The sequence below is a fragment of the Macrosteles quadrilineatus genome, unplaced genomic scaffold (assembly GCF_028750875.1).
Source record: "Macrosteles quadrilineatus isolate MER2022 unplaced genomic scaffold, UCM_ALF_1.0 Scaffold_3__2_contigs__length_128488019, whole genome shotgun sequence".
Lineage (NCBI taxonomy): Eukaryota > Metazoa > Arthropoda > Insecta > Hemiptera > Cicadellidae > Macrosteles > Macrosteles quadrilineatus.
Genome location: NW_026542596.1, coordinates 36,255,733 through 36,279,561, shown reverse-complemented (window position 1 = coordinate 36,279,561; position 23,829 = coordinate 36,255,733). Strand labels below are relative to the sequence as shown.

The 23,829-nt window shown below is 36.2% G+C and overlaps 1 protein-coding gene across 1 annotated transcript; it reads left to right on the top strand.

Moving 5' to 3' along the window:
- Nucleotides 1-1,431: 1,431 nt before the first annotated feature.
- LOC128990854 (zinc finger protein OZF-like) lies at nt 1,432-22,658 on the top strand. The gene is made up of 7 exons (XM_054413471.1): nt 1,432-1,567; nt 5,961-6,109; nt 13,659-13,889; nt 14,644-14,825; nt 15,091-15,187; nt 16,517-16,698; nt 18,370-22,658. The coding sequence occupies exons 1-7, from the start codon at nt 1,540-1,542 to the stop codon at nt 18,587-18,589; spliced, it is 1,089 nt and encodes a 362-aa protein (XP_054269446.1). The 5' UTR covers nt 1,432-1,539; the 3' UTR covers nt 18,590-22,658.
- Nucleotides 22,659-23,829: the final 1,171 nt, after the last annotated feature.

The window sequence follows — 23,829 nt, the reverse complement described above, 5'->3', positions numbered from 1 at the left end:
AGGTACCATAAGGATGAGAAATCTACTAATAGCTACTAAGTATGTTTGTTTTATCTATGGTGATGTCTTGTGCAGTTTCGTTACCAACTACAACCAGTGCTGATGTTATTTTTTAGCTCAAATGTTGTTAGGAGACAGCTATAGGTCGAGATTCGAATCATCCTAAGACAGCATTAGACTGCTTTTGCTCAGGATCAACCCGACAGCATTGTAACAGCCATTACATTTGTACGGCCAATTCTCTAACAAACCGAGTTAGAACTTATATGTGTTTTAGTGTTTTTCATTTTGCATAGCAAAACCTCACTTTAAAATGTCAAAAAGCTACTGGCTTTACAATGGATTGGACCGGTGAGCTTACCCACTCAGCTATCCAGTTGTTCCTGAAAAGATGTACCTACGCTATGAATAGATAAAAACACGTCATGATATCTATTTATATTCAAACACATGTAGCCACAGATGAAATTCGTTGTAATGCTAAAACACGGGTAATTAGGGAATGTTTATACATGCTATTAATTTGTTTATTGCTATTTTTAAACAATCCAACATCGAGATGATATTGGGGCGGGCTCAAATATATATCGCCTATATGTAACACAAATGAAAATGAAAGCAGGCTTCAGATGTTACAATATAGGGCGAGAAATTACAAACTCCACATGTCCTAGTAGCAAGGTTAGTTTATTTGCACTATTCAAAGCTAATGATAGCAGCAGGTAGGATAGTCACGCGCATCGCCGCATCATGGTCATGGCAACGAAGATATTGTTGGTACTGTTCTGTAGCCAGACTACTTTTTTGGAATGCTCAACAATGCATTAAATTTTCCTAATTCGAATGCTACTAGCGTACTAGGTACTGTACTTACTTGTTTGTTTCTATTAGTTGTTTGTTCTATTTCTGTAGAATTCATCGGTTCGTATAACCATAGATGAAGTAATATAATACTATATAAGTATAAGTATATATAATAAGTATATATAAGTAATATACTTAAGTATATATAAGTAAGTATATGTAAGTATATGTAAGTAAGTATATATAAGTATATATAAGTATATATAAGTATATATAAGTAATAAGTAAGTATATATAAGTATATAAGTAAATAAGTATATATAAGTAAAATTATATTACTTCATCTATGGTATAACTACTAAAATAAATCCTTATTTTCACTTATCACTGAAGTTCAGTGAGTTTAAATACTGATAGAAGTTTATTTTTAATTTAAGAGTTTAGTAAGACATATTACGATAAAATGTAAACGAATATTCGTCAAATATTTTTCCTTAAAAATTACATGACTATATCAATTACTTTACATTTTTACAAAGCGGTGATTTTATTTTTAAAAGTGGGAAATTTGCGGCTGTCATGTTTTTTTAAAGCTGTCTGCTCCGAAAAAAGTAAACAAAAGAATCGTTCTCACTTTGTGTCTAATTTTTTCAGACTAAAATGTAAAAATCTCTCGATGTATTTATAATTTTCACTCTCTAATTGTAATATTAGCGTATATATATAATCGTTTCGATGGCAGATTCTGTTTGTTCTGATAGAGGTAACGTTTATCTGTGATTTTTTCTGTGTGTATAGTGATAATTAGAGCAAGCCACCTTGTATTGACCCGGCAATTAACGATGCTAATTAGCATCCCTGGCCATTTTGTTTTATTTAAGCTAGGCCTATAACGCCTAAAAAGATAAAATTTGATTCAATTATATTTCGATTCTCTAAATAAAAAATTCCAGGTGGAACAATTTATAGGTTATGATTATGTTTTCTTACTACAAATATTTTGATAAATTTTAATTAGCCTAGGCTACATAGGCTAAGTTATCACTTAGGGTTTAAGGGTTCAATTTTATACAAGTTATTGTTAGTGGAGACCTATGGCCTAGTACTGAAGATAACTAACTTATGTCATTAATAAAAAAATAAAATAAACCTAGTTATATAACACTGCTATAGGGCCTATGTAGCAGATCCTGCTATATATAGCAAAAATTGTGATCCATCGGGAGTCGGTAAAGATCAAAAGAAATATGTGCTAACTTACATCTAACATTGCTTTATGTAGCAATGTTATACAAATAATTTTCGTCTAGCATCTGCTATATGTAGCATATTTAGTGTCATCAGTTCACAGTTGTAGCCTCCTGGGTGTGGACGGTTTTGCTCAGCGATCTTTGTTTACAATGGAAGTAATGAAAAGTGTCAGTGCGTGGGATCGGGATTCTATTATAAACTTTAATTGAACTGTTCCGTGGAAAACCGGCGTTGTTGTCAATGTAAAACATTTTTGAAGCTACCATTGCCTTATTTTGCGTTTTAATTATGGATCGTCAGTGTGATCGTCATCATTAAGGTCCCGTAATAAATATGCTAAACTGTAGGGGAGAGTGGTACATACTGGGACGAAAATATTAAAACATTTTTTTCTTCAATATTAGTTGACTTAGAAGAACAATCTTTACACAAAAATAAAGCACTTTTAAAACTCTTTTAATGATATTTTTTTCAAAATTATTAACTTATATTTAAAAGGCCAAAAACCGTTTGTCCCGCTTTATACCACTTGTCCCAACATGTACCGACCCTGGTACAAGGTGGGACAGCAATATGGTACAAAGTGGGACAGCATATGGTACAAAGTGGGACAATAAATGGTACAAAGTGGGACATCCTGTTATGCATAGAAGGTATACTTAAATAAGACAGTTTCAGACAAATAAAAATATTTATTGATATATGTGACGTGTAAAAACTTATAGTAAATAGTTAGTAATTAAACTAGGCTATAAGGCTCAAAATTGCTCCATCTTCTGCATGCTCCAAAAACTTCTTGCGGCAAATCTTCGGCATTATGGACCTGAAAAAATAATTTTTTTTGTAAAATTTCACTATAATGTTCTTTGATGAATAACTATGATATGAATGAATGTGTCTATATTTTAAGAGTTAAATGTAGGTCTACTTCTGCATAAAACCGACCCCGCTAAAACTCTATTTATGTTATAAGTAGGTAAAAAAGAAGAAAGGAATTGTTTAATTGAAAATATAAGTACTAAACAGTTTAAAAATACCTAGGCCTAACACAAAATTATGACAATGCTTGTGTTTCTGGGTAAACCGTGTTAGGGTTTACCATGAGAAGTAAGTTAAGGGCTTTTTTTATTTAACAAACCCTAGGTCCTATTCTTGGTAACCTACCAAGCAGATGAGGCATGTCATATATTTATGGGTATGCTTGTATTTATAGCCTATTATGAATTGCTATAATAGTATAATAAATCAATTATAATTGCTTGTCCCACTATGTACCGATTTCCCACTTTGTACCACCTTATTTAACATTGTCCCACTATATACCACAAATAACTGTCCCACCTTGTACCACATGTAGGGTTATATTGTTTTTAAGTTTTACCCCAAACAGTGCATCTCAGACATCCCTGACCTCCTTCTATTGAACAAAGAAGGTTTTTTAATGTTAGGCATATCAAATTTAACCTGCTTATCAAACTAATTTCATAAGAAAATGATGATTGCTTACCTCAAAAATGTAACTTATGAGACTATAGTTGTAGCAGACTGTCATTCAGTACTTTCCAACATGACTGAAACTTCAGAACTAACTTAAAACACACTGTTGGCCATGACTTAACACTTTTGGAGGGAAACTGGCCACATGGCTTTGAAGATAAAAAAGTTATATGGAATGTCCCACTATATAGGCTACCGTGTCCCACCTTGCACCACTCTCCCCTACTTATTTCTCAAAGCAAGAAGGGGTCAAACCTAAAACCTTTGCTTCCGCCTCTGACTTCCTAGAAATCCTAAGATCACCGTGATAGCTACTGCGAGCAGTAGGTCTCTTCGGCACGACATTTCAATACGCAATACGAATGAGGTTGTGCTACATATAGCATATAGCATGAGCACCGGAATGACTAAAATTGTCTTTTAAGGTTATGTGAAAAAATATTTAAAGGAATCAGCAAAAATAGTAATACATAATTGCTAGGCAGCGGTCTATTGCAATTCATTAAGGATATACTGCTTGTAGCCTATATTTAATGATATATATAAATGTTTTAATTAAATAAGCGATTTTCGGTACTAGGGCTGGAAAATTTTAATTACAACTATAGCTGCCATTTCGACCCTGGACAGCAATGCGTAGCTTTCAGCCTCCAATTAACGTCTGTAAAACTACTAAAACATCGTAGTGCGGTGAAAAATATTTACAAATCATACTCAATTGACTCGGAACACTGCAGTCCTGTTTTAATTAAGGGTATTATTAAAAAGTACTCGTGCAGTAATCAATTAAACAGGGTAACGAATTGAAGTATAGATACAACTAGACTACAAGGACGCAAAATACGCGTAGGTACAACTAGTCGTAGGTACAACTAGACGTAGGGACCACTAGACGGAGGGACCACTAGTCGTAGGGACTACTAGTCGTAGGGACAACTGGTCGCATCCGTACAAGCTAGGTGATACTACTTGTCGGTGGGATACATACACGTCTAATTGTACCTACGTCTACTTGTACCAACGTCTAGTTGTACCTCCTAAAAATCTGCAGGTACAACTAGTCGGGTGTGCCACCGTCTACTTGTACCTACGTCTAGTTGTACCTACGACTAGTTGTCCCTAGGCCTCGAGGTACAAGTAGACGTAGGACGGACAACTTGACGGCGGGACAACGAGACGCGGTCCCCAACCAAATTACTTAACTTGCCGGTCTTAGATTTGCAATGTCGAGGTTTCCTTATTTTATGATAGCTAGGGGTACTTTCCTGTTATCTTGGTTAGCTAGGTTTAATTATAATTTTCTTAAGTCACATCACTACTCATCTTAAATGTCCTCTTACTTTTAATTTCTGGCTACCGACAGTTATATGGATAAATTACAGTGTTTTGCAGTGAGTAAGCTTTCGGTACAGTTAGTGAGTATCATTAAAAAAAATATATATATATAGCCTAGTCCTATAAGTAAAGTAACATACCTGATTGCTATGGTATTTTTTTATTAGGCAACTTACAGTAAGTTAGTACTCTGTCTATACATTACCGGAAGATGTATTGACAGGAGCTTCTTAATCTAAATCTTATTGTAGTTGTCGACCACGCTTCTCTTTTAATTTACCTCTTTGCTGAGCCAAACATTTGTTTAAGTATTTCATTTTCTGTTTGTTTTAACATTAATTATTTTGCCTTGTTTAAGTTCATCAAGATCCGACGCCCCTCAAGTCCATGACGTTGCCCTGCTAAAAACCCCTTTATTTGAGATTCTTCTGTAGACTTGACTTTTTATGAAACTTAGCATAACAAAAGATAAGAGTGTCATATAAGCTAGCTCAAATGTTCCGTAGTTTAGACTAACTACACATAGGCTACTTAAAAACACCTTATTTATTTATCTATGGTTACACCATTTAAACAGGATTGACATGCTGACATTATGATACAATATTGAAAGATTGAAAATATAGATGAACGTAAAGTGATATATGAATGCGAGTGAAAAGTAAAATGATAACATAATTACTTAGCTTAATTAAATTTGCTTCCCTTCTGCCTTTTCTCGTGCTTTTTTACTTTTTTGTTATTTTGCGTCCTTAAACATAAAAATACGCTAACTAGTTTGGCCTCGCTCTCATGATTCTTAGTTCGTACATGAACTTTTGAAATTCAGTTAGAAGCCTGTGTCTATAACTGACACTAATCCAAAAGTCGATATACCGTAGGCCTAACGTAGAAAAGATCAGAACAGAAACTTCAATGGGTTCGAACTGCTTTTCATATAAAATTTTTTAAATCTTAGTAGGCCTAACTAACTTTGACTTCAATTAAAAATGCCACTTTTGTGTGGAAAAAAAGATTTGCAATGAATGCCAAATAGGTTTAAATAGTTAAACTGAGCTTTTTATTTGTTGCAGAAGCAGAGGTAAGATGTGTACCTCCACCTCGTATGATGCCGGAGAACCAGTTTTTCAACCAAGCCACTTTCAATTTAGCCATGAACCAGTACCGGGCCATGGAGTTCCTTCAGCAGCAAAAACAGTACCAGATTAAAGTGGAGCCAGAGGTAAAAAACACAGTAGTGCTATGGTAGGCTATATAATGTCATAGAGAGGAGAAAGATTAGTGGATGTAATTCAGTGGTAGGTACCTACTGTGTTATCACGACTAAAAGACCTAGCCTAGATGTTGTGTTTGGCCGTTGACATGGTTTTGTCGTAGCTGACACATCTATCATTCACTGCCGTCGTCGGCTCCTCGCTATTCAATTCTGCTTGACGCTGCAGCGGTGTACGCCGTAACTACACGGCACACCTAGCGGTGGACGCCAGAATATATCCTAACTGCAGCACTGCTGTCAGTCTTAACCTATTCTATTTGTCTATGATTGTATACAACTAGCCCAAAATAAGAAGCCCCTAGAAAAAGTTCTTTGACCCCTTCTCCTTAGATAGGCCAATGTTCGACCACATGGGGAGCGAGCTGGCGTAGTGGTCAGAGCGCGGGACTTCAGTCGCTGAGGTCCCGGGTTCGATCCCCGCCAAGTCACCAATGGATTTTATCTAAGTGATAATGCCGCAACCCCTAGGTCTAGCCTGAAGTAATGTGAAAAACAATCCCAGGCTCGTGCCTAGCGTCCTAGGACAAAAAAAATGTTCAACCACATATATGTTCTAGGCTATTGTTACAGTGTATTTGAAATAAAATATCTTTCAGTTTTTGAGATAATTATCTACAAAACTATTGCAACCCTTTTGTAGTGTATTTCATATAGTACACCTTGCTGTATATAACTATTGTCAATGTATGTATCATGATGGCAGTGTTTGACTTAATAAACCGTTGCCGTGGTCCGATCATCACGCCACCCTCAACCGACCAATCACAACACAGCCTGACCACGCTCCTATTTTCCCGGCTTTTCCTCTCAGTCTTCCAGCAGCTCCCGTGATGTAACCAACTCCCGTGTTAGTCCCGCCCGTATCGGCCGCGGCATTTTTAACTGTAAAATGTGTTATTATTTACTTCCATCTTCATTCTTAAACCACGGACATTCCAATTTGGCGACGAGGATGCCTTTGAGCCATTCCAATTTGGCGACGAGGCAGTGAGAATTCACGTAACCGGCAAGCGGAAGGGCTGTCGCGTGTGTGCAGAAGATTGTTACCGGCAAGCGGAAGGGCTGTCGCGTGTGAACAATTAATTGTGTGACCAACAGTGGAAGGACTGTCGTGATCGCGTCTTCAAGGAACTGTGTGTGAACTGTGCAGTGAGAGTGAAAAAGTGCAAACTGGACATTAATAGGACAGTAACGGGAGGTAAGAGTTTGCAGTGTAACGAGACATTCGGTGAGTCGTAAATTAATTTATATGTCAGGAGTTTCACCAGTTTGTATAGATAGACTATTTAACGAGTATGAAATGGCAGGTCTTATAGGGTCTATGAATGCGTTTGATGCAGCTGAAGAAACGTGGTCCTCATATATAGAGAGGTTATTAATTTTTATTGACGCTAATGACATTAAGAACGAGAAAAAAGTGTCTACTTTGTTAACGGTCATGGGTTTGAAAACGTATAATTTAGTGAAGAATTTGTGCGCACCGGATAAGCCAGCGGATAAGACATTTGATCAAATCGTGGAGTTAGTTGAAAAACATTTAAGTCCAACGCCATCGTTTATAACGGAACGTTATAAATTTAGTTTGAGAACTCAGAGAGAACATGAGTCAATCTCTGATTACGTAGTGCAATTAAAGGAACTGTCGATGTTTTGCGAATTTAAAACCAATCTGTCGGATTATTTGAGGGATAGGCTTGTGAGCGGTACCCGGAGTGACGTCATCAAGAAACGGTTACTCGGCGAGGCGGAGCTGACTTTTGAAAAGGCGGTAACCATAGCAACCAATATGGAAATGGCGGAACGAGGTGCAGCGGCGCTGATGTCGGGCATGCAGACAGCGCGGGGTCAACAGCAGACGACGCAACTTCACTACAACGCCGGGCGGAAGGGGCCGGCGGCGGCGGCGCACAACAACAACAGTGGCAGTGTCAGTCATGGAGGTCAACGTCAACACTACCCACAACAACAACAACAACAGAGCCAGAGCCGGTCAACCAACTACAGGAGGGAGGAGAGAGTGTCAAGTGGAAGTGATGTGAAGTGTTTTTGCTGTGGAAAGCTAGGGCATAGGGCCAATGTGTGCAGGTTCAAGTCATATAAGTGCAATAAATATGGAAAGCTAGGGCATTTAGCGAAGGTTTGCCGAAGCCAGGACAGGGGTAAGCCACTTACATTTCATAATTCTAGTCATAAGAAATATAGTAAGCAGCACTATGTTGATGAAAATGAAGATGGACATAATGAACAGACTACAGAGAGTGATTATGATTTAACTAATCTTTTTGCCTTAGATAATGATGAGAGTAATGTAGCAAATGATAGGGTAAGGCCTATTATGGTAAATTTGCAAGTTGAGAACAGGTCTTTGAATTTTGAAGTTGATAGTGGCGCTTGTGTAAGTGTCATTAATGAAAATTGTTACAAGGAGAATTTCAGCTCATTGGAGTTAGCCTACAAAGTACAAATTTAGTATTAAGTTCATATACTAATCAGCCTATTAAGCCACTTGGTAAATTGAGCGTAAGAGTTAAGTACAGAGATGTTATGAAAGAGTTAACCTTGTATGTGATTGCTAAGGGCGCGAATCCCTTGATGGGGAGAGATTGGATTCGAGATCTTGAGGTTGTAATTAAGATACCTAATGTAAGGAGCAACACGGTGTATGCTAACTCAGGTCAGAGTAAAGCTATTTGTAATGTGATAGAAGGAGACTCTAAAATCGTAAGTGAGTTGTATCAAAAGTTCCCGGAAGTATTTACAGACAAACTAGGATGTTATAAGGGCGAGTCGGCTAGGTTAGTGTTAAAAGATAATGCAGTCCCTAGATTTCTGAAGCCTAGGCCAATTCCTTTTGCCCTAAAGAGTAAAGTAGAAGCAGAGATAGATCGATTAGTAGAGGAAGGAATCTTGTCACCGGTCAGTAACAGTGAATGGGGAAGTCCAGTTGTTCCGATTATTAAAAAGTCAGGAGAGTTACGTTTGTGTGCTGATTTTCGGGCTTCTTCACTAAATGATTCTTTGGTAATTGATAGACATCCAATACCTAGAATAGAAGATCTTTTTAACACCTTACAAAAGGGTAAAACCTTCTCTAAAATCGACCTATCTCAGGCTTATCAGCAAGTGAGTTTAGATGAGCAGTCAAGAAAGTTGTGTACCATAAGTACTACAAAAGGGCTTTTCATGTATAATAGAGTTCCCTATGGTGTGGCGTCAGCACCAGGTATTTTTCAAAGGATAATGGAAACCATTCTTGCAGGTATTCCAGGAGTAGTTTGTTTCCTGGATGATATTTTGATTACGGGTGAGAACAATGAGGTACATAAAGAGAGGTTAATTGAAGTGTGTAGTAAACTTAAAGCTAATGGTTTGACAGTAAGCAAGAAAAAGTGTGAGTTCTTTCGTAAATCGATTGAATATTTAGGGTATGTTTTGAGTGAGGAAGGTCTAAGCACCTCACCATCTAAGATAAGGGCTATAGAGAAAGCCCCCATACCAACTGACGTGTCACAGCTAAAAGCATTTTTGGGCATGGTAAATTACTATGGCAAGTATGTACCCCACTTATCAACTATCGCAGCCCCTTTGTATAATTTGTTAAGAAAAGACAGTGTTTTTGAGTGGACAGCCACCTGTGATCAAGCATTTAAGCTAATCAAAAGTAAATTGGTGTCAGCACCAATATTAGCACATTACGATCCTAACTTACCTGTAAGCCTAGCTACTGATAGCTCTAGTTATGGTTTAGGGTGTGTACTAAGTCAGAGACAGAAAGACGGTTCAGAGAAACCGATTTGTTACGCTTCACGTACATTGTCAAAAGCTGAGGTAGGCTATAGTGTCATAGACAAGGAAGCACTAGGTATTGTGTATGGGGTTAAAAAATTTAACCAATATTTGTATGGTAGGAAATTCGTCTTAATTACAGACCATAAGCCTTTGTTGTCCATTTTCGGTCCTAAGAAAGGGTTGCCTGCGTACGCAGCCAGCAGACTTCAGCGCTACGCGCTCTTCCTAACTAATTACGATTTTGAAATTAAGTACGTGAGGTCAGAGGCGAATGCCAACGCCGATTGCCTATCTAGATTGCCCTTAAATATAAGAGATTTTCCTTTTGAGTCAGACGATGTAAACTATGTGGGCACGTATTTGCAATATATTCAAGAAAATGACATTCCTGTTAATTTTAATAATGTAAGAGAAGAGACAAAAAGGGACGTTGTGTTAAACAAAGTTTTAGGTTATGTTTTGTATGGCTGGCCAAACTATGCACCAAGTACTGACGAGAATCTAAAACCCTACTACCAGCGACAAAGTGAATTAGCTGTTGAGAACGGTATCATTATGTGGGGGCATAGAATAGTGGTACCTCAAAATTTACGGAAGTTGCTTTTGTCAGAATTACATTGTGGGCATCTCGGAATTGTTAAGATGAAAGCCATGGCCCGATCGTACTTTTGGTGGCCTGGTCTAGATGCGGATATAGAAAATCTAGCTAACAGCTGTTCACTCTGTCTGATGGTACGTCAGAGCCCAGCTAAGTGTAACTTACATGTGTGGGAACACCCCAAAAACGTATGGGAACGCCTACATGTTGATTTCTTGGGCCCCATTAATGGTAAATTGTATCTCATCATAGAAGACGCTCACAGTAAGTGGTTGGAAGTAGAAGAAGTGAGCTCTACGGCAGCCAAACAAACTATTGCTAAGCTCAGACCACTATTTGCGAGATTTGGTCTTCCCCACCAAATAGTTTCTGATAACGGACCACCGTTTACTTCTTTTGAATTTAAAGATTTTTTGAAATCTAATGGAATCACACACACATTGACACCACCATTTCACCCAGCTACAAATGGTCTAGCCGAAAACTCTGTCAAAAATGTTAAGAAAAGAATTAAGCTAGCTATTATGAGTAACGACAGTGTAGATTTATCTTTGTGTAAGTTTTTGTTAGCTTATAGAAATTCTGTGCACTTAACCACCAACGAAACCCCTGCAAAATTGATGTTTAATAGATCATTAAGGTGTAGGTTAGATTTGATCAGGCCAAACCTACCACAGTTTGTACATGACCGACAGAGTAAACAGATTCAGAATTATGGCGGAAGTAAGACCCGAGTGTTGTTTGAGGGTCAGCCAGTAATTGTTCGTGACTATAGGGGTAGAAGTAAGTGGATAGAAGGTGTAGTAGTTAGACAATTAAGTGCAGTGTCTTATTTGGTTAGGTTGAAAAATGATGTAATATGGAAGCGTCATATTGACCAAATAATAGGGGTAAACAGTATACCACCCACTTTTAGTATTGACAGAGAAGCGTCTGTACCATTGTTGCCACCAGGTCTGTCAAGTGAGCAACGGCCAGTAGTAGTAGTGGGGGCATCAGCTGTTTCAGGTACACCGCCACAACAATCGCGTAGTCCAAAACTAAATACACCACACCGCGCGAGCGCTACTAGGCGGAAGTCTGACGTCATAGCAGACATTCCTACTCCACGTAGTATAGTAACAGCTGATAGTCCAAAACAAACGGTAGTAGATCGACGTTACCCTACTCGGGAACGTAAACCAACCAAGAAACTTGACTTGTAAAATATATGTACTTAAACCAAATGTTCTGGATATTGTTTTGAGTTATGATGTATTCATGTATGCTGTGTTTATTCATTGTTTTAACAGATTCTATATTCTTTTATTTGTGTGTTACAATTGATTTTTATTATTATTATGGTATAATTTTTGGTTTGAGTTGAATTTCAGATATCATAACGGTTCAGTAATATTTTATTGATTTTATATTATGTGTGTAACTATTGTTGTGTTCTATTACAATGCGTGATGAGTATTTTGCCGATAATTATCGTGTTATATTTATGTTCTAATTCAAAACAGTTTTATCAATTTTATATATGATTTGATAGTCATCAAAGTTAAGGGGGAGGAAATGTAGTGTATTTCATATAGTACACCTTGCTGTATATAACTATTGTCAATGTATGTATCATGATGGCAGTGTTTGACTTAATAAACCGTTGCCGTGGTCCGATCATCACGCCACCCTCAACCGACCAATCACAACACAGCCTGACCACGCTCCTATTTTCCCGGCTTTTCCTCTCAGTCTTCCAGCAGCTCCCGTGATGTAACCAACTCCCGTGTTAGTCCCGCCCGTATCGGCCGCGGCATTTTTAACTGTAAAATGTGTTATTATTTACTTCCATCTTCATTCTTAAACCACGGACATTCCACCTTTGTAACCAATATTGTTGCTAAAGTATTACAGGAAAATGTGGTGGTGAGAGTAGGCTATATTGTTGACAATGTAACCTTAGGTGACACCAGAGAAGTGAGGTACAGAGGAAACTTGTTTGGTACAACCTTGCACTTTCAGCTCTAAATATGTGGTGCCGGATATATATAAATTCAATTTTTTTTTTTAAATTGACATCCTAAAAACTACACATTCTAGTCTGCTGCAGAACAAAGAATTCAATTCAATTCAATTCAATTATTTAAGATGGCATATTCGTTTTTATAATCTAAGAATAATATGGCATCAAGATTTTACAAGTTTGTTTAACACGTTTGCTACTGAAATAGTAAAAGATTTTTCTATTTCTGATGCACAACTGCGTCACTTGGTCTATCTTGGCATTATCCTTACATAGATGTTGCTTTTATATTTGTTGAGTTATAAACTGTTCTTGAATAATTTGTTTTTTTACTTACTTTCACCTCAAACAAAAAAAAAAAATTAACTGTTGCATAGGCCTATATGCGGCGTTTAGCTATTTCAAGAAAACTATGATAATTTTCACTATTGTCTTCCCTGTAGACTGGGCGTCGCAAATATGCAAAATTACAAAAGGTTATAAAAAATACAAAAAAACAAGAATAAATTATTTACAAACACTATTGCAGCGTATTACAAAGTAAATGATCACTGTTTTACAGGTTTTTGCCCGTGGTCTGTGTGTACTGTTAACCAAGTGACAGCTGGTCTATGTGTAAGATTCAAATGTATACCTCGGTCTGTGGCAATGATTGCGGCGTCGCATATATGCGACGCTCAGTAGCGAACTTGTTAAACCTAATTATGATTATTGTTATAAAGGTGGTTTCTTAAAAAGTTATTAGAACATTTTATGGCTATACTTGTGATAAGCTAGGAAGAGCCCAAGCAGCGAGCACTGTACAGGGTCTTCCCCCACCATGAGCGTTTTAGTACATGAGGGTGAGGAGGGCAGTGTTGGATTTTGCCCTAGACACTCAGTGACTAGTGCTATGCACCACTTATGTGTAGGCCTACTGTTGAATGTTTCCTGTTTACCTTACTTCTCTGTGGCACTACTGAAACATTTAAGCCAAAGCAAAAAAAAAAAATACTCTCAGGTCCTTAGTTACTTTTCTACTAATTATAAGACAATTTTCCAATCACAGCTGGGCTTTTTCCACCTAGGCTATGTATTTTATTCAATTCCCAACTAATTTCCAGATGAGTTTTTACAACTGCCAAAACGAGGAGAGTGAAGATGAAAGCAGTAGTGACAAATCCGACCGCAACTCTCCCACTGCCTTGACAATCGACGAACAACCGCCCTCCATTGATACCAACAGTACAAAGAAAACACAAATATGCAACGTGTGTGGCAAGATCCTGTCTTCCCCATCGTCCTATTATGTCCACATGAAAATGCACTCAGAGAACAAGCCGTTTGCCTGCACCGTAAGTAGGCCTAACAACCAAGAACTATTTTCCATGTTCAAATATTTTATTTCATGTTATAAATTTCTATAAACTTTTTAATAGGCCTACATAGGCCTTTGGTAGAAATTATTGATTAGACTATTAATCTCAGAAGATTATCATACCCATTAATACAAACAGAACGTATGGGAGAAAATTTGTCTGGTAAATTCATACTGCAAGTTTTAAGCAAGTATCAACTCATGAATGTGACATACAAAGTGGCTAATTTTTACTAAACCCAAATTTTCTTGATCTTTGGGAAGCTTTGTAACAGTTGGAGTGGAGTGCCTGTCTGACTAGGAAGTAGGGTCTTTTAATTGGCCCAACTAAATTTATTCCAAAACTTCAGTCCCAAAGGCAGTCTCCTACAGTGTGTTTCTTGTGTGTAAAAGAAGTTGATGTTCTATTTTATTCTTGCATATGACTGTTTATATTGGCCTCCGGCCTGTGCATAGAACTTATCAAAGAAAGCAAAGAGTTAGCTGATACAATACAAGGATGAACTTTACTGATAAATAGTGGCGTCTCCTGGATACAAGCCCACAACATTGCTGCCTTTGATTACTTGCCTGTTGTGCTATCATATGAACCACCAAATCACCGACCTAGTATTATAACCAGCTATATTGTATAAGACTTTATTTTTTAAACAATCCTAATATTTGTATCAGGTAAGTCAAGACTGTAATTTTTTTTAGTTGTTTAACTAAACTTATTTCCATCCCCTCAGATGTGCGAGGCTAGTTTCTGCCGTAAGCCGTACTTGGAGGTGCACATGCGCACGCACACAGGAGAGAGACCTTACCAATGTGAGATCTGCCAAAAACGCTTCACCCAGAAGAGCAGTCTCAACACGCACAAACGTGTACACACTGGCGAACGTCCATACTCTTGCGATATTTGCAATAAAAGGTAATATAAGCTAAATATAAGATTTTAAATAAGATGTTATTTTCAGGAGGGGTATAATTTACACCTTATAAGCCTCAAATATACTAGAACTTGGGTAACCTAATGTTGGACAAACAGAATAACAAAAAAGCTACAGTTAATAATACCATTTATATCCCCCCCCCCCCCCCCCCCAACTGCATTCAAAGGGTGAAAATACAGACTCTAGTGAGTCTATGTTGTATAAATACAATGTAATCCAATGCTACAACATACTGTTTCTCAGATTCGCTGTGAAGAGTTATGTCAACACCCATCGCCTCAGTCATGTGGGGGATCGTCCTTTGGCGTGTGACCGGTGTAGCGTTGTCTTCACCTCTAAGGTAAACTTACCTTCAAATCTTCAGTAAAAGGCTGTTAGATTAATGAACAATTTTCCCCACTCACAGTTATAGCATAGACTAAGCAACACAAGTAGATTCCTCATCCCATTGTAAATTTTGAAGCTTGTTTTTTGTGTCTAGTTCATGGACGTACTCACTAATCGCTGGGGTAGACAAAATTTTGTTTCTATTATTTTAGGGTTATTTTCATGATTTGTGCTCTACTGTTTGGATATATAACTAGGAGACCAGTTATTGTTTATGATTAGGCCTATATCATTTTATTTGGTTAAATGAGGTTTTAAATTACTGAAATAAAAAGAAACAAATTGTAAACAAAACACGATCCCTACAGTTGGACGTACAGAACTAACAATAAAGTTGGCTTCAGCTGTTCCATAAGGATGACAAATCTGCTAAGGGAGTATGTTATGGTTTTTTAGTCAATTCAAAAATTCACGTATTTTACAGTCATCTATAGTAGGCCTATATTTAAATATCTCAAAAAGTCGGCAATAGAATCTGAGTCTATTAGATTACTTACTTAATCTATAGCCCTACTATCCGTAGCCCCCTTGTCCTGTCTAAAATTAGGTTGGATAAAGAAAACAAAACATCAAATAAAAAAATGGGAAATAGCAACTACCAATCACACAGCCAGCGAGAACTCGTATCACTCACAGACAACCTGTGAGTTGTGAACGCATGTGGTATTTGTTGAGTTACATATTGTAATGTTGTTGTACTATTTGACAAAATAAAAACTTAAATTATTTGATTTGATTTTACAGATATAAATGTAGGGATGTGTGTTGAACATCAATGATTCTTACATTTCCTTGTATATTCCCTAGGCACGCACTCTCGTAAAGTAAAGTGTTTCTCATTTTCACAAATTAGCCACTTACTAATTCATAATAACTCCATTTGAGAACACCATCCCATTCAAAAACTTCTTGCTTGCAATCCAAATCAAATTGTGTAACACTCTACCCCTTCAAATCAAGTCCAAATCAGACCCGAGGTGGTTGGTGAGACAATTAGCCTTAAGTCATGAATGGTGAGAAAATTTACTAGAGTGTCTGATCATTTTTTGGCGATTTAGTCATTAACAAATTTTTATTTAAAATGTTCAGTCAAAATTCATTTTGGTATGTTAGCTAAAGCAGTGTATATTATCAATTTGGTTGATGAAACAAGTTATGGAAATTAAATAAGACCATTGCAAAGGTAATTAAATTAGAAAGTAAAAACCATTTTTCAACATACAACAGAATAACTTGACATTACTGCTGGTATTTTAACCAATGATCTGGATGTACTGTGCAGGTTCACTACACAGAACACATGCGGACTCACGCAGCCAGACACATGTTTGGCTGTAATGTCTGCGGCCGCACCTTCGCCAAGGACAGCTACCTCATCCGTCACCACAACAGGGTGCACCGTGGCGACGGAGCCGTACCCATGGCTGTACCTGCGGAACTCAACATGGCCGGGTTTGATATGAGGTACGACATTGCTACACTTTATATCTATGAGGGTTGTCTGCAAGATAAGTTCTCCATCAAGCTATCATGGCAGTCAAGCTAGTTCAAAACTAAGAACAATTTCTATTTCCTTAATTTATCCACTAAAATTCTAGTTGGTTACCACCCAATTGGGACGGTTAGTCTCTTCATAGTAAAAAAAAATGTTGTGAAAAAAATCAACACGCATAAAGTATTTAAAGCGTGTTAAATGTGAAGAGAGTTCTGTGGTCTCAGACATCAACCGCTATTGATGTCCATCACCAGTATACTGATATGAGTGAACTAAAGTGTTAGGATGTAGAAAAAGTGTTCAAAAAACTAGAGAGGTAATCAAATTAATAGGGAACGTCTCTGTAACGCTATAGTCAGCCCTGGAATTTTTCCCTTTATGTAAATTGTGGTTTTAAAAATAATGGAAAACTTATGATTTTGACAAAACTTTTTGAACGATTTTGACTGAAATTTAGGGGGTTATAGTCCATTTAACCTTGAACAAATTGGCACAACCCCTAATGCTGTAAAAAGTACAGTTCAAAAGTTATTGCATTTATTATGATTTATCTGATAAAAACCTATAAGTTATGCTCTGGTTGCTGGTACCTTCTAAAACCCTTCCAGGGCTAAATTAAATGAAGGGCTGGAGCTTAATTATTTTTTGCCAAAAATTAAAAACTAAAGTGGTTGTGTTTTGTACTTATTTCACTTGAAATAATTCATGGATCATAAAAGGATTTTCCTTAGGGCTGAACTAATTTTTGTACTAAAGTTATGAAGAAAATAAAATTTGATTTGACGGATACATCCGTCTTTGGCCCACAAAAAACATAAGGTGGACGGATATATCCGTCTGCAGCCCTCAGTGATAATTACAAAATATGAACACTGCCAATAATCTTGAGTATTCTTGTTGGCGGCAGACGGATATATCCGTCAACCTTAGACTATTCCTTCCCTTCTTTTATTTTTTTCATAAAAATGTATCTATCATTCTGAAGTAAATCTAAACCATTCAGTTCCGCTCCCATGTCCTCAATCCCTTTCCCCGCCAAGACTTCCACTACGTAAAGACTGTTCTTCAGGTACATCATATCCATCACATTCCATACTATTATTTTCACTGTCAAGTATAAAACCCCCCTCAGACGTACTTTTATTAAGCATCTCGATAACATCTGCAAATTTCAGATCGTTTGCATTAGTAACTTTAGCTCAATAACATAAAAATAAAGTAGAAAACACAAAATGTAAACATCACTCACTAACAACCATGTGTGAAGTGACAGCAATATTTACTTACGCACACTCTATGGTGCAAAATAGCCGAAACAGCTGCAGCAATTATTATTGCCAACAACAAAAACAAAATAACCTATTTATAATGCAATGTTTTTACCCTATTATAAACATCGTATATCAATTAGTTTTTTGGACGGATATATCCATCTTTATTCTTTATCCCAGAAAATAAATTTCTCGGGGCAGATATATCCGTTTTCAGCCCGGAAAGTAAATAAAGATTGACGGATATATCCGTCCATAGCCCTGGAAGGGTTAAGTTTTTTTTTTGTTTGACTTCAATGTAAAGCATATGGTGAAAGTATGGCCAAAACCTTCATTTCTATTGAAATAATCTATTTCTTTTTCTTTCAGAATGAGAACCAATGCAGAAGAAATCAGGTTACAAGATATTTTTAGGATGAAACCAATGCAAGACCTCGGAATCCCAGATTACCTCAGAATGAATCCCGAGACGGAAATAGTTCCATCGGTGCAATGCTTCAAAGTCAGAGAGAGTATGGTCGAAGAGAAACCAGTTGTTGAATGCTTCCGGGTGAAAATCAATCCTGAGAGGAAAGTTGCCGCAGAATGAAATAATATTGATAAGCTAAATGGAAACATAGGGTTCTCATTGTAGTTTAAATGCTTGCTGGAGTGTCAAAAGTAAGTAAATGGCTTAAGTGAAGATGTACTTTATACAGGAAAAGTAGTGTGTGCTATCTTTCTTTTTTTATAATTTGGGATCAGCTTGTTTTTTTTTTCTTTTTGTTCCATAAGCTAGCTTACCATTTAATTTATGTAGGCCCATAGCTTCAAAGTTATATTTAGTTGATTATTTATTTAGAGCTACTAATACTGATATTTTAGTTTTATACAGAAGAACAACAGTAAGAGAGTAAGGTAAAAGATTCTAGTCAAAGCAACTATTAGTTGTGTAAAACTAATGACTGATAAATTACTCTATACCAATGTATATACTATATATAAATTTAGTGTTCGTAGTTAATGTACTAACAGTAAGGGAATTTATTGTTGTAATATATCTTATGTATATTGTCAAAAAATATTTTTGTGGAATGAATACCGATCATTTTTATTTTAGTATATAACTTTTGTTCACAATGAATAATGACAGTCAAAGAGTTTTTATCATTTCAATTTTTGTATTTCCATCGAGCCTAGTTAGAGTCAGTAAACTAAAAACTAAACTCAGGCATATAATTCCTGATTTTGCAAAAAAAATTCTGTGACCGCAATCATTGACTTTTGGATACTGATGTTCCATTAATAGAGTTGACTCCCTCTAATCCGAACACCTTTTAACCGGACTACACTCGACAAGAAGTGGAAAATATTTAAACGACTGTTCTTGTGGGAAAGATTTCAGACCAGTGATCACGTTTCTAAATGTAATGTTCTTGTAAGTAAAATATTTGGATTAGTTCTCGAGTTATTCCAAATTTGTAGGGATGTCGGTTTAGCCGGAAAACCCATTATCCGGACTTGCCCTTGGTCCTGAGTAGTCCGGATAAGAGGGAGTCTACTGTAGTCCAGGGTGCAATTGAGGCGTGCCCATGTTTCTCAGGAACTTCCTATTTTTGATATTTTGTGAAATTTGTACTAAGAAATCAGACGAGTTTCACTACAAATAACTTCCTTGATGGTGAATTAATTTTAATATTTCAACCCTTTAAGCCTCATAGTCATTAGAAACCATAAACAACACAACTAATCCATTTATGGCAGTATAGTAAAAAAAATGGTCAACAACTGTGCTTGACGAGGCAATTTGGAACCAATAAGGTTGAATGTTAGGTTTGAAGTAATAATGTTAGGTTCGATCATTGCATTCATAAGATGCTGGAAACATTAAAATAGGCTTAATCAAATTACCCTCTTGGTTTAAAGGGTTAAAGTCCATAGTAAGCCTAGAAGCAGTTTCTATTCAAACTTGATTATTGACACATTTTGGATTTTGTGCTTTAATTTTATACCAGTGATGTACAAACTATCAAAATATTCAAAGACCATGCTGGCAATTTAAAGTACTGTATTGTTTTATATCATGAATTACTATACAAATGTGCTAGGGACTTAAGTGGTTAAGGTAAAGATCAATTTTACAGCATGTTGTCGTATGTTACTTTATTTAGGAGTTTTTATTTAATAAAATATACCCTTTTAAGCTGATTAGTCAAATGGGAGAAATTATTTTTAAATGCAATCAGACCTAAAGGGTGGGGCAGCATAACTTCCTTTTTTCAAAGCTTAATAAAATGTATTGTATGAGTCGGGCAAACTTTATTTGGTTTTTACAATGTAAGTAAACTCCTAAAGTTTTGTTTTACGTAGTTTTGAAGAGTAAATCATGCAGGTGTTGTCCCCCATTCTAGATACATTGAGTATACCGATTTTTGACGATTTCTAGTGTTTGCCATCACCATTTCAAGCATAGCAGGCGTTATGTTGGCAATTTCTTCCTGGATCTTGTTTTTTTTTATCTTCAAGGGTCCTTGGGCTGTCCACATAAACGTGGGACTTCAAAATCCCCATAGAAAAAGTCGCAAGAGGACAAATCGGGAGATTGAGCCGGCCATTGCAAATCGCCCCTGATTGAAATAAGGCGTTTTGACAGTTCCTGCTCAATCACCATCTTTTATGGATGGAAATGTAGGTCATCATGGAGAATTCTCGTTACAGAACGATTGGAAAGTCCAAGTGGAGACTCATGTTTGAGCGCACAAGACAAAAACCCGCTTCTGTTTGAGCGCGTGTCTTGGTGTTTGCAACATTGAAGCTCTCACTGCCTCAATGTTCTCAGGTGAACTAATGGGACTCCAGTTTTTTCGTTTTGTTTCACTTGCAGTTTGTCTAAACGTATTGAACCACATAACAAATGATTTGCGATCCGGTACAAGTGCCAACGGGGCTAAATTAAACCGATTCTGAAAGGCGCGCTGGGTTGCGATCACTGAACATCCATTTGAAAAGTAGGCCTGAACGGCAAACGCACTCTCTTCACTGTTCTAACGCATAATGACGACTAAGGACAAAACTTTATAGCTTCGCCTCTCGAACGAGACTGCTACCTCTTCGCTATGACATGGACAAACAAAACAGCACACATTAAAAAAAGGAAGTTATGCTGCCCCACCCTGTATAATGATTAAGTAAAAAACTTAACATTGTTAATTAACGTTGCATTTTCAAATTCATAAGGTACTTAACTAATAGTAAAGAAATACTCTTTAAGTAGATTGAAAGCCTAACTACAACCCATTTCCAGCTTGGATGTTACCTCGGTTTTTATTTGACTCTTTAAGCTCATTTTGCCAGTCATACTAACCGTATTGTCAATTTAAACAGCTTTGACTAATATCAATATCAGCTGTCTCTGCCGTTTACTGACCACTTTTTCCATGCATCAGCTCATTAGCAGCGATTATGGTGGCTTTTCCTCCACTAGCTTGGAATAATTTTAGTTTCAAAGTTGCTCACTAGTTCAAGTGATCAAGTTTATTCAAGTCGCTACAAATTCTACGGTTAGTACAGCTGGGAATCAAACCGATTAAGACGACGTGAAGTTGGTCAAACAGATTGCAAAGTTTTAAATCGCTTCTGTTAACATTAATGTGATTGATATAGGGGAGCAATTGGTCTAGTTGTAGAGTGCAGGACTTTGGTCCCCGAAGTCCCAGGTTCAAATCCCACCAAATCAATTGGATTTTATTCCAGTGATTTAAAAAAAATTTAATGCCCCTAGCCCTAGCCTGAAGTAATGTGAAAAACAATACTGGGCTTGGGCCTAGCATCCTAGAACAGAAAAAATATATTATATAAGCTAAAACATCAAAGTCATATTCCCAAGCTTATTTATAGTTTGACTTGAAGTAACAATAGTTATTATTTTGTGTAACTAGTGTGCGAAGTGGCACTTTACTACACATGAGAGAAATATTTACGAACAAGCCGCAGGCAATGTTGAAAGTTTCTCGAGTGCAGCAAAGGCACTTTGCACTTGCGTTACACATTATATTTTTCCTACGGTTACTATAAAGCATATAAATAATTAGTCTTTCATACACTATACAAAACGTTTTTAGGTTAGGTTAAATCCAAGCGTTGAAATACATGTGAAACGCTGCACCTGACTTATGTATTTAAAATTGTATCCAATATATTGTATTTTATATAAGGATTTAAAGTTCACAAATATTGTAAAAGCAATCACTGTAATCTACAAAAATAAAAAATGAGAAGAATTTTCAAGAGAATTGATTTTATGAGATATTTAGATTAATGTAATATAATATATTCAATACAACATTTCATCTTCTACAAAATGGAAATAACCAGTTCTTAAAATTTACTCATGCAAATATTACGAAATATTTGAATTTGATAAGCAATTAGATTTTGGTATTAAGTAATATTATAATTATTTATGACTATGTTGCCCGGTAAAATGTATTTATTTTATGGTATATAATCTTGGGATAATTCTTTATATTATTCTTACTATTGCCAAATACAGTATGAGTTAAGACTCATGATATTTTCTCTAGTCAATATTAATATTGTTGAATTTTAGTTTCTTTATTATTAGTTTGTTATTGATGTTTAAGTTGTGTTGCTATTTAACATTTATGCATTAAATATAAGTGCCACAATCTATGTTTTATTTATGTCTATCCCAATTACCAACATTTTCTCCACATTTTAAGTCAAATCCATTTTTTTACTTTCTCCCCCTATACCATAGTATATGGAGAAAGTATTGTTTTCGTCAAAATTTTCGAGTTTGAGTTTTGAGTGGATATATTCGTTTTGGGTCCCCCTGGACCCAAAAAAGTGGTTTTCGAAGTGATGTCTGTGTGTGTGTGCGTGTGTGTGTGTGTGTGTGTCTGTGTGTCTGGATGTGTACAGAGCTAGAGACCACACCTGTAGTCCGATTTCGATGAAATTTGGTATGTAAGTTCTAATCCATGGTATCTCCAGGCGTTTTTTTCATTTTTTTGAAATTTTTATTTTTAATGGGAATTTTCCCATAAAAACCCATAAAAAACCGGAAAAATCGGATTTTCTCAAAAATGGCCCGAACGATTTTGATAAACATTTAGTATGTTGTAGCCCTTTAAATTCTGAATAAAATGGTACAAATCCCATATCTGTAAAAATTACGGTTCAAAAGTTATGGTAAAATATGTTATTTTCCCATAAAAACCCCATAAATTAACGAAAAATAGGATTTTAGAAAAAAATCCTGTTTTTATTTAACATAGTATGTTAAAGTCCTTACAGTTTTATAGTTTTTTTATTTTTAATGGGGATTTTCCCATAAAACCCCATAAAATATCGGAAAAATATGATTTTCCCAAAAATGGCACTAACGATTTTGATAAACATTTAGTATGTTATAGTCCTTTATATTCTGAACAAAATGGTACAAATCCCATTTCTGTAAAAATTACGGTTATTGTAAATTATGTCATTTTCCCATAAAACCCCCATAAAATAACAGAAAAATCGGATTTTCCCAAAAATGGCCAAGACGATTTTGATAAAAATTTAGCATGTTATAGTCCTTTAAATTCTTATTAAAATTGTACAAATCCCATTTTCGTATATTTACTCTCACCACTCACATATGATAAAGGTTTTTGACAAACTTATGGGAGAAAGTATGTGTCAGAATGCTGATACCGTTTATTTCTCTATATAATAACCTCAATAACACTAAACCTCAGAAATAAAGTAAACACAGATACCAAAACAAAAGCTTGTTTTTTTTTTAACAGCATCTCGAGGTACTTTTAAATTGGGTTGTGTTAA

Excerpts from the sequence above, each read along its gene's own strand:
- LOC128990854 (XM_054413471.1), top strand. The coding sequence starts at position 1,540 with ATGGCAGATTCTGTTTGTTCTGATAGAG. Across the intron at positions 13,890-14,643 it reads ACAAGCCGTTTGCCTGCACC|ATGTGCGAGGCTAGTTTCTG; the intron begins GTAAGTAGGCCT and ends CCATCCCCTCAG. Across the intron at positions 14,826-15,090 it reads TGCGATATTTGCAATAAAAG|ATTCGCTGTGAAGAGTTATG; the intron begins GTAATATAAGCT and ends ACTGTTTCTCAG.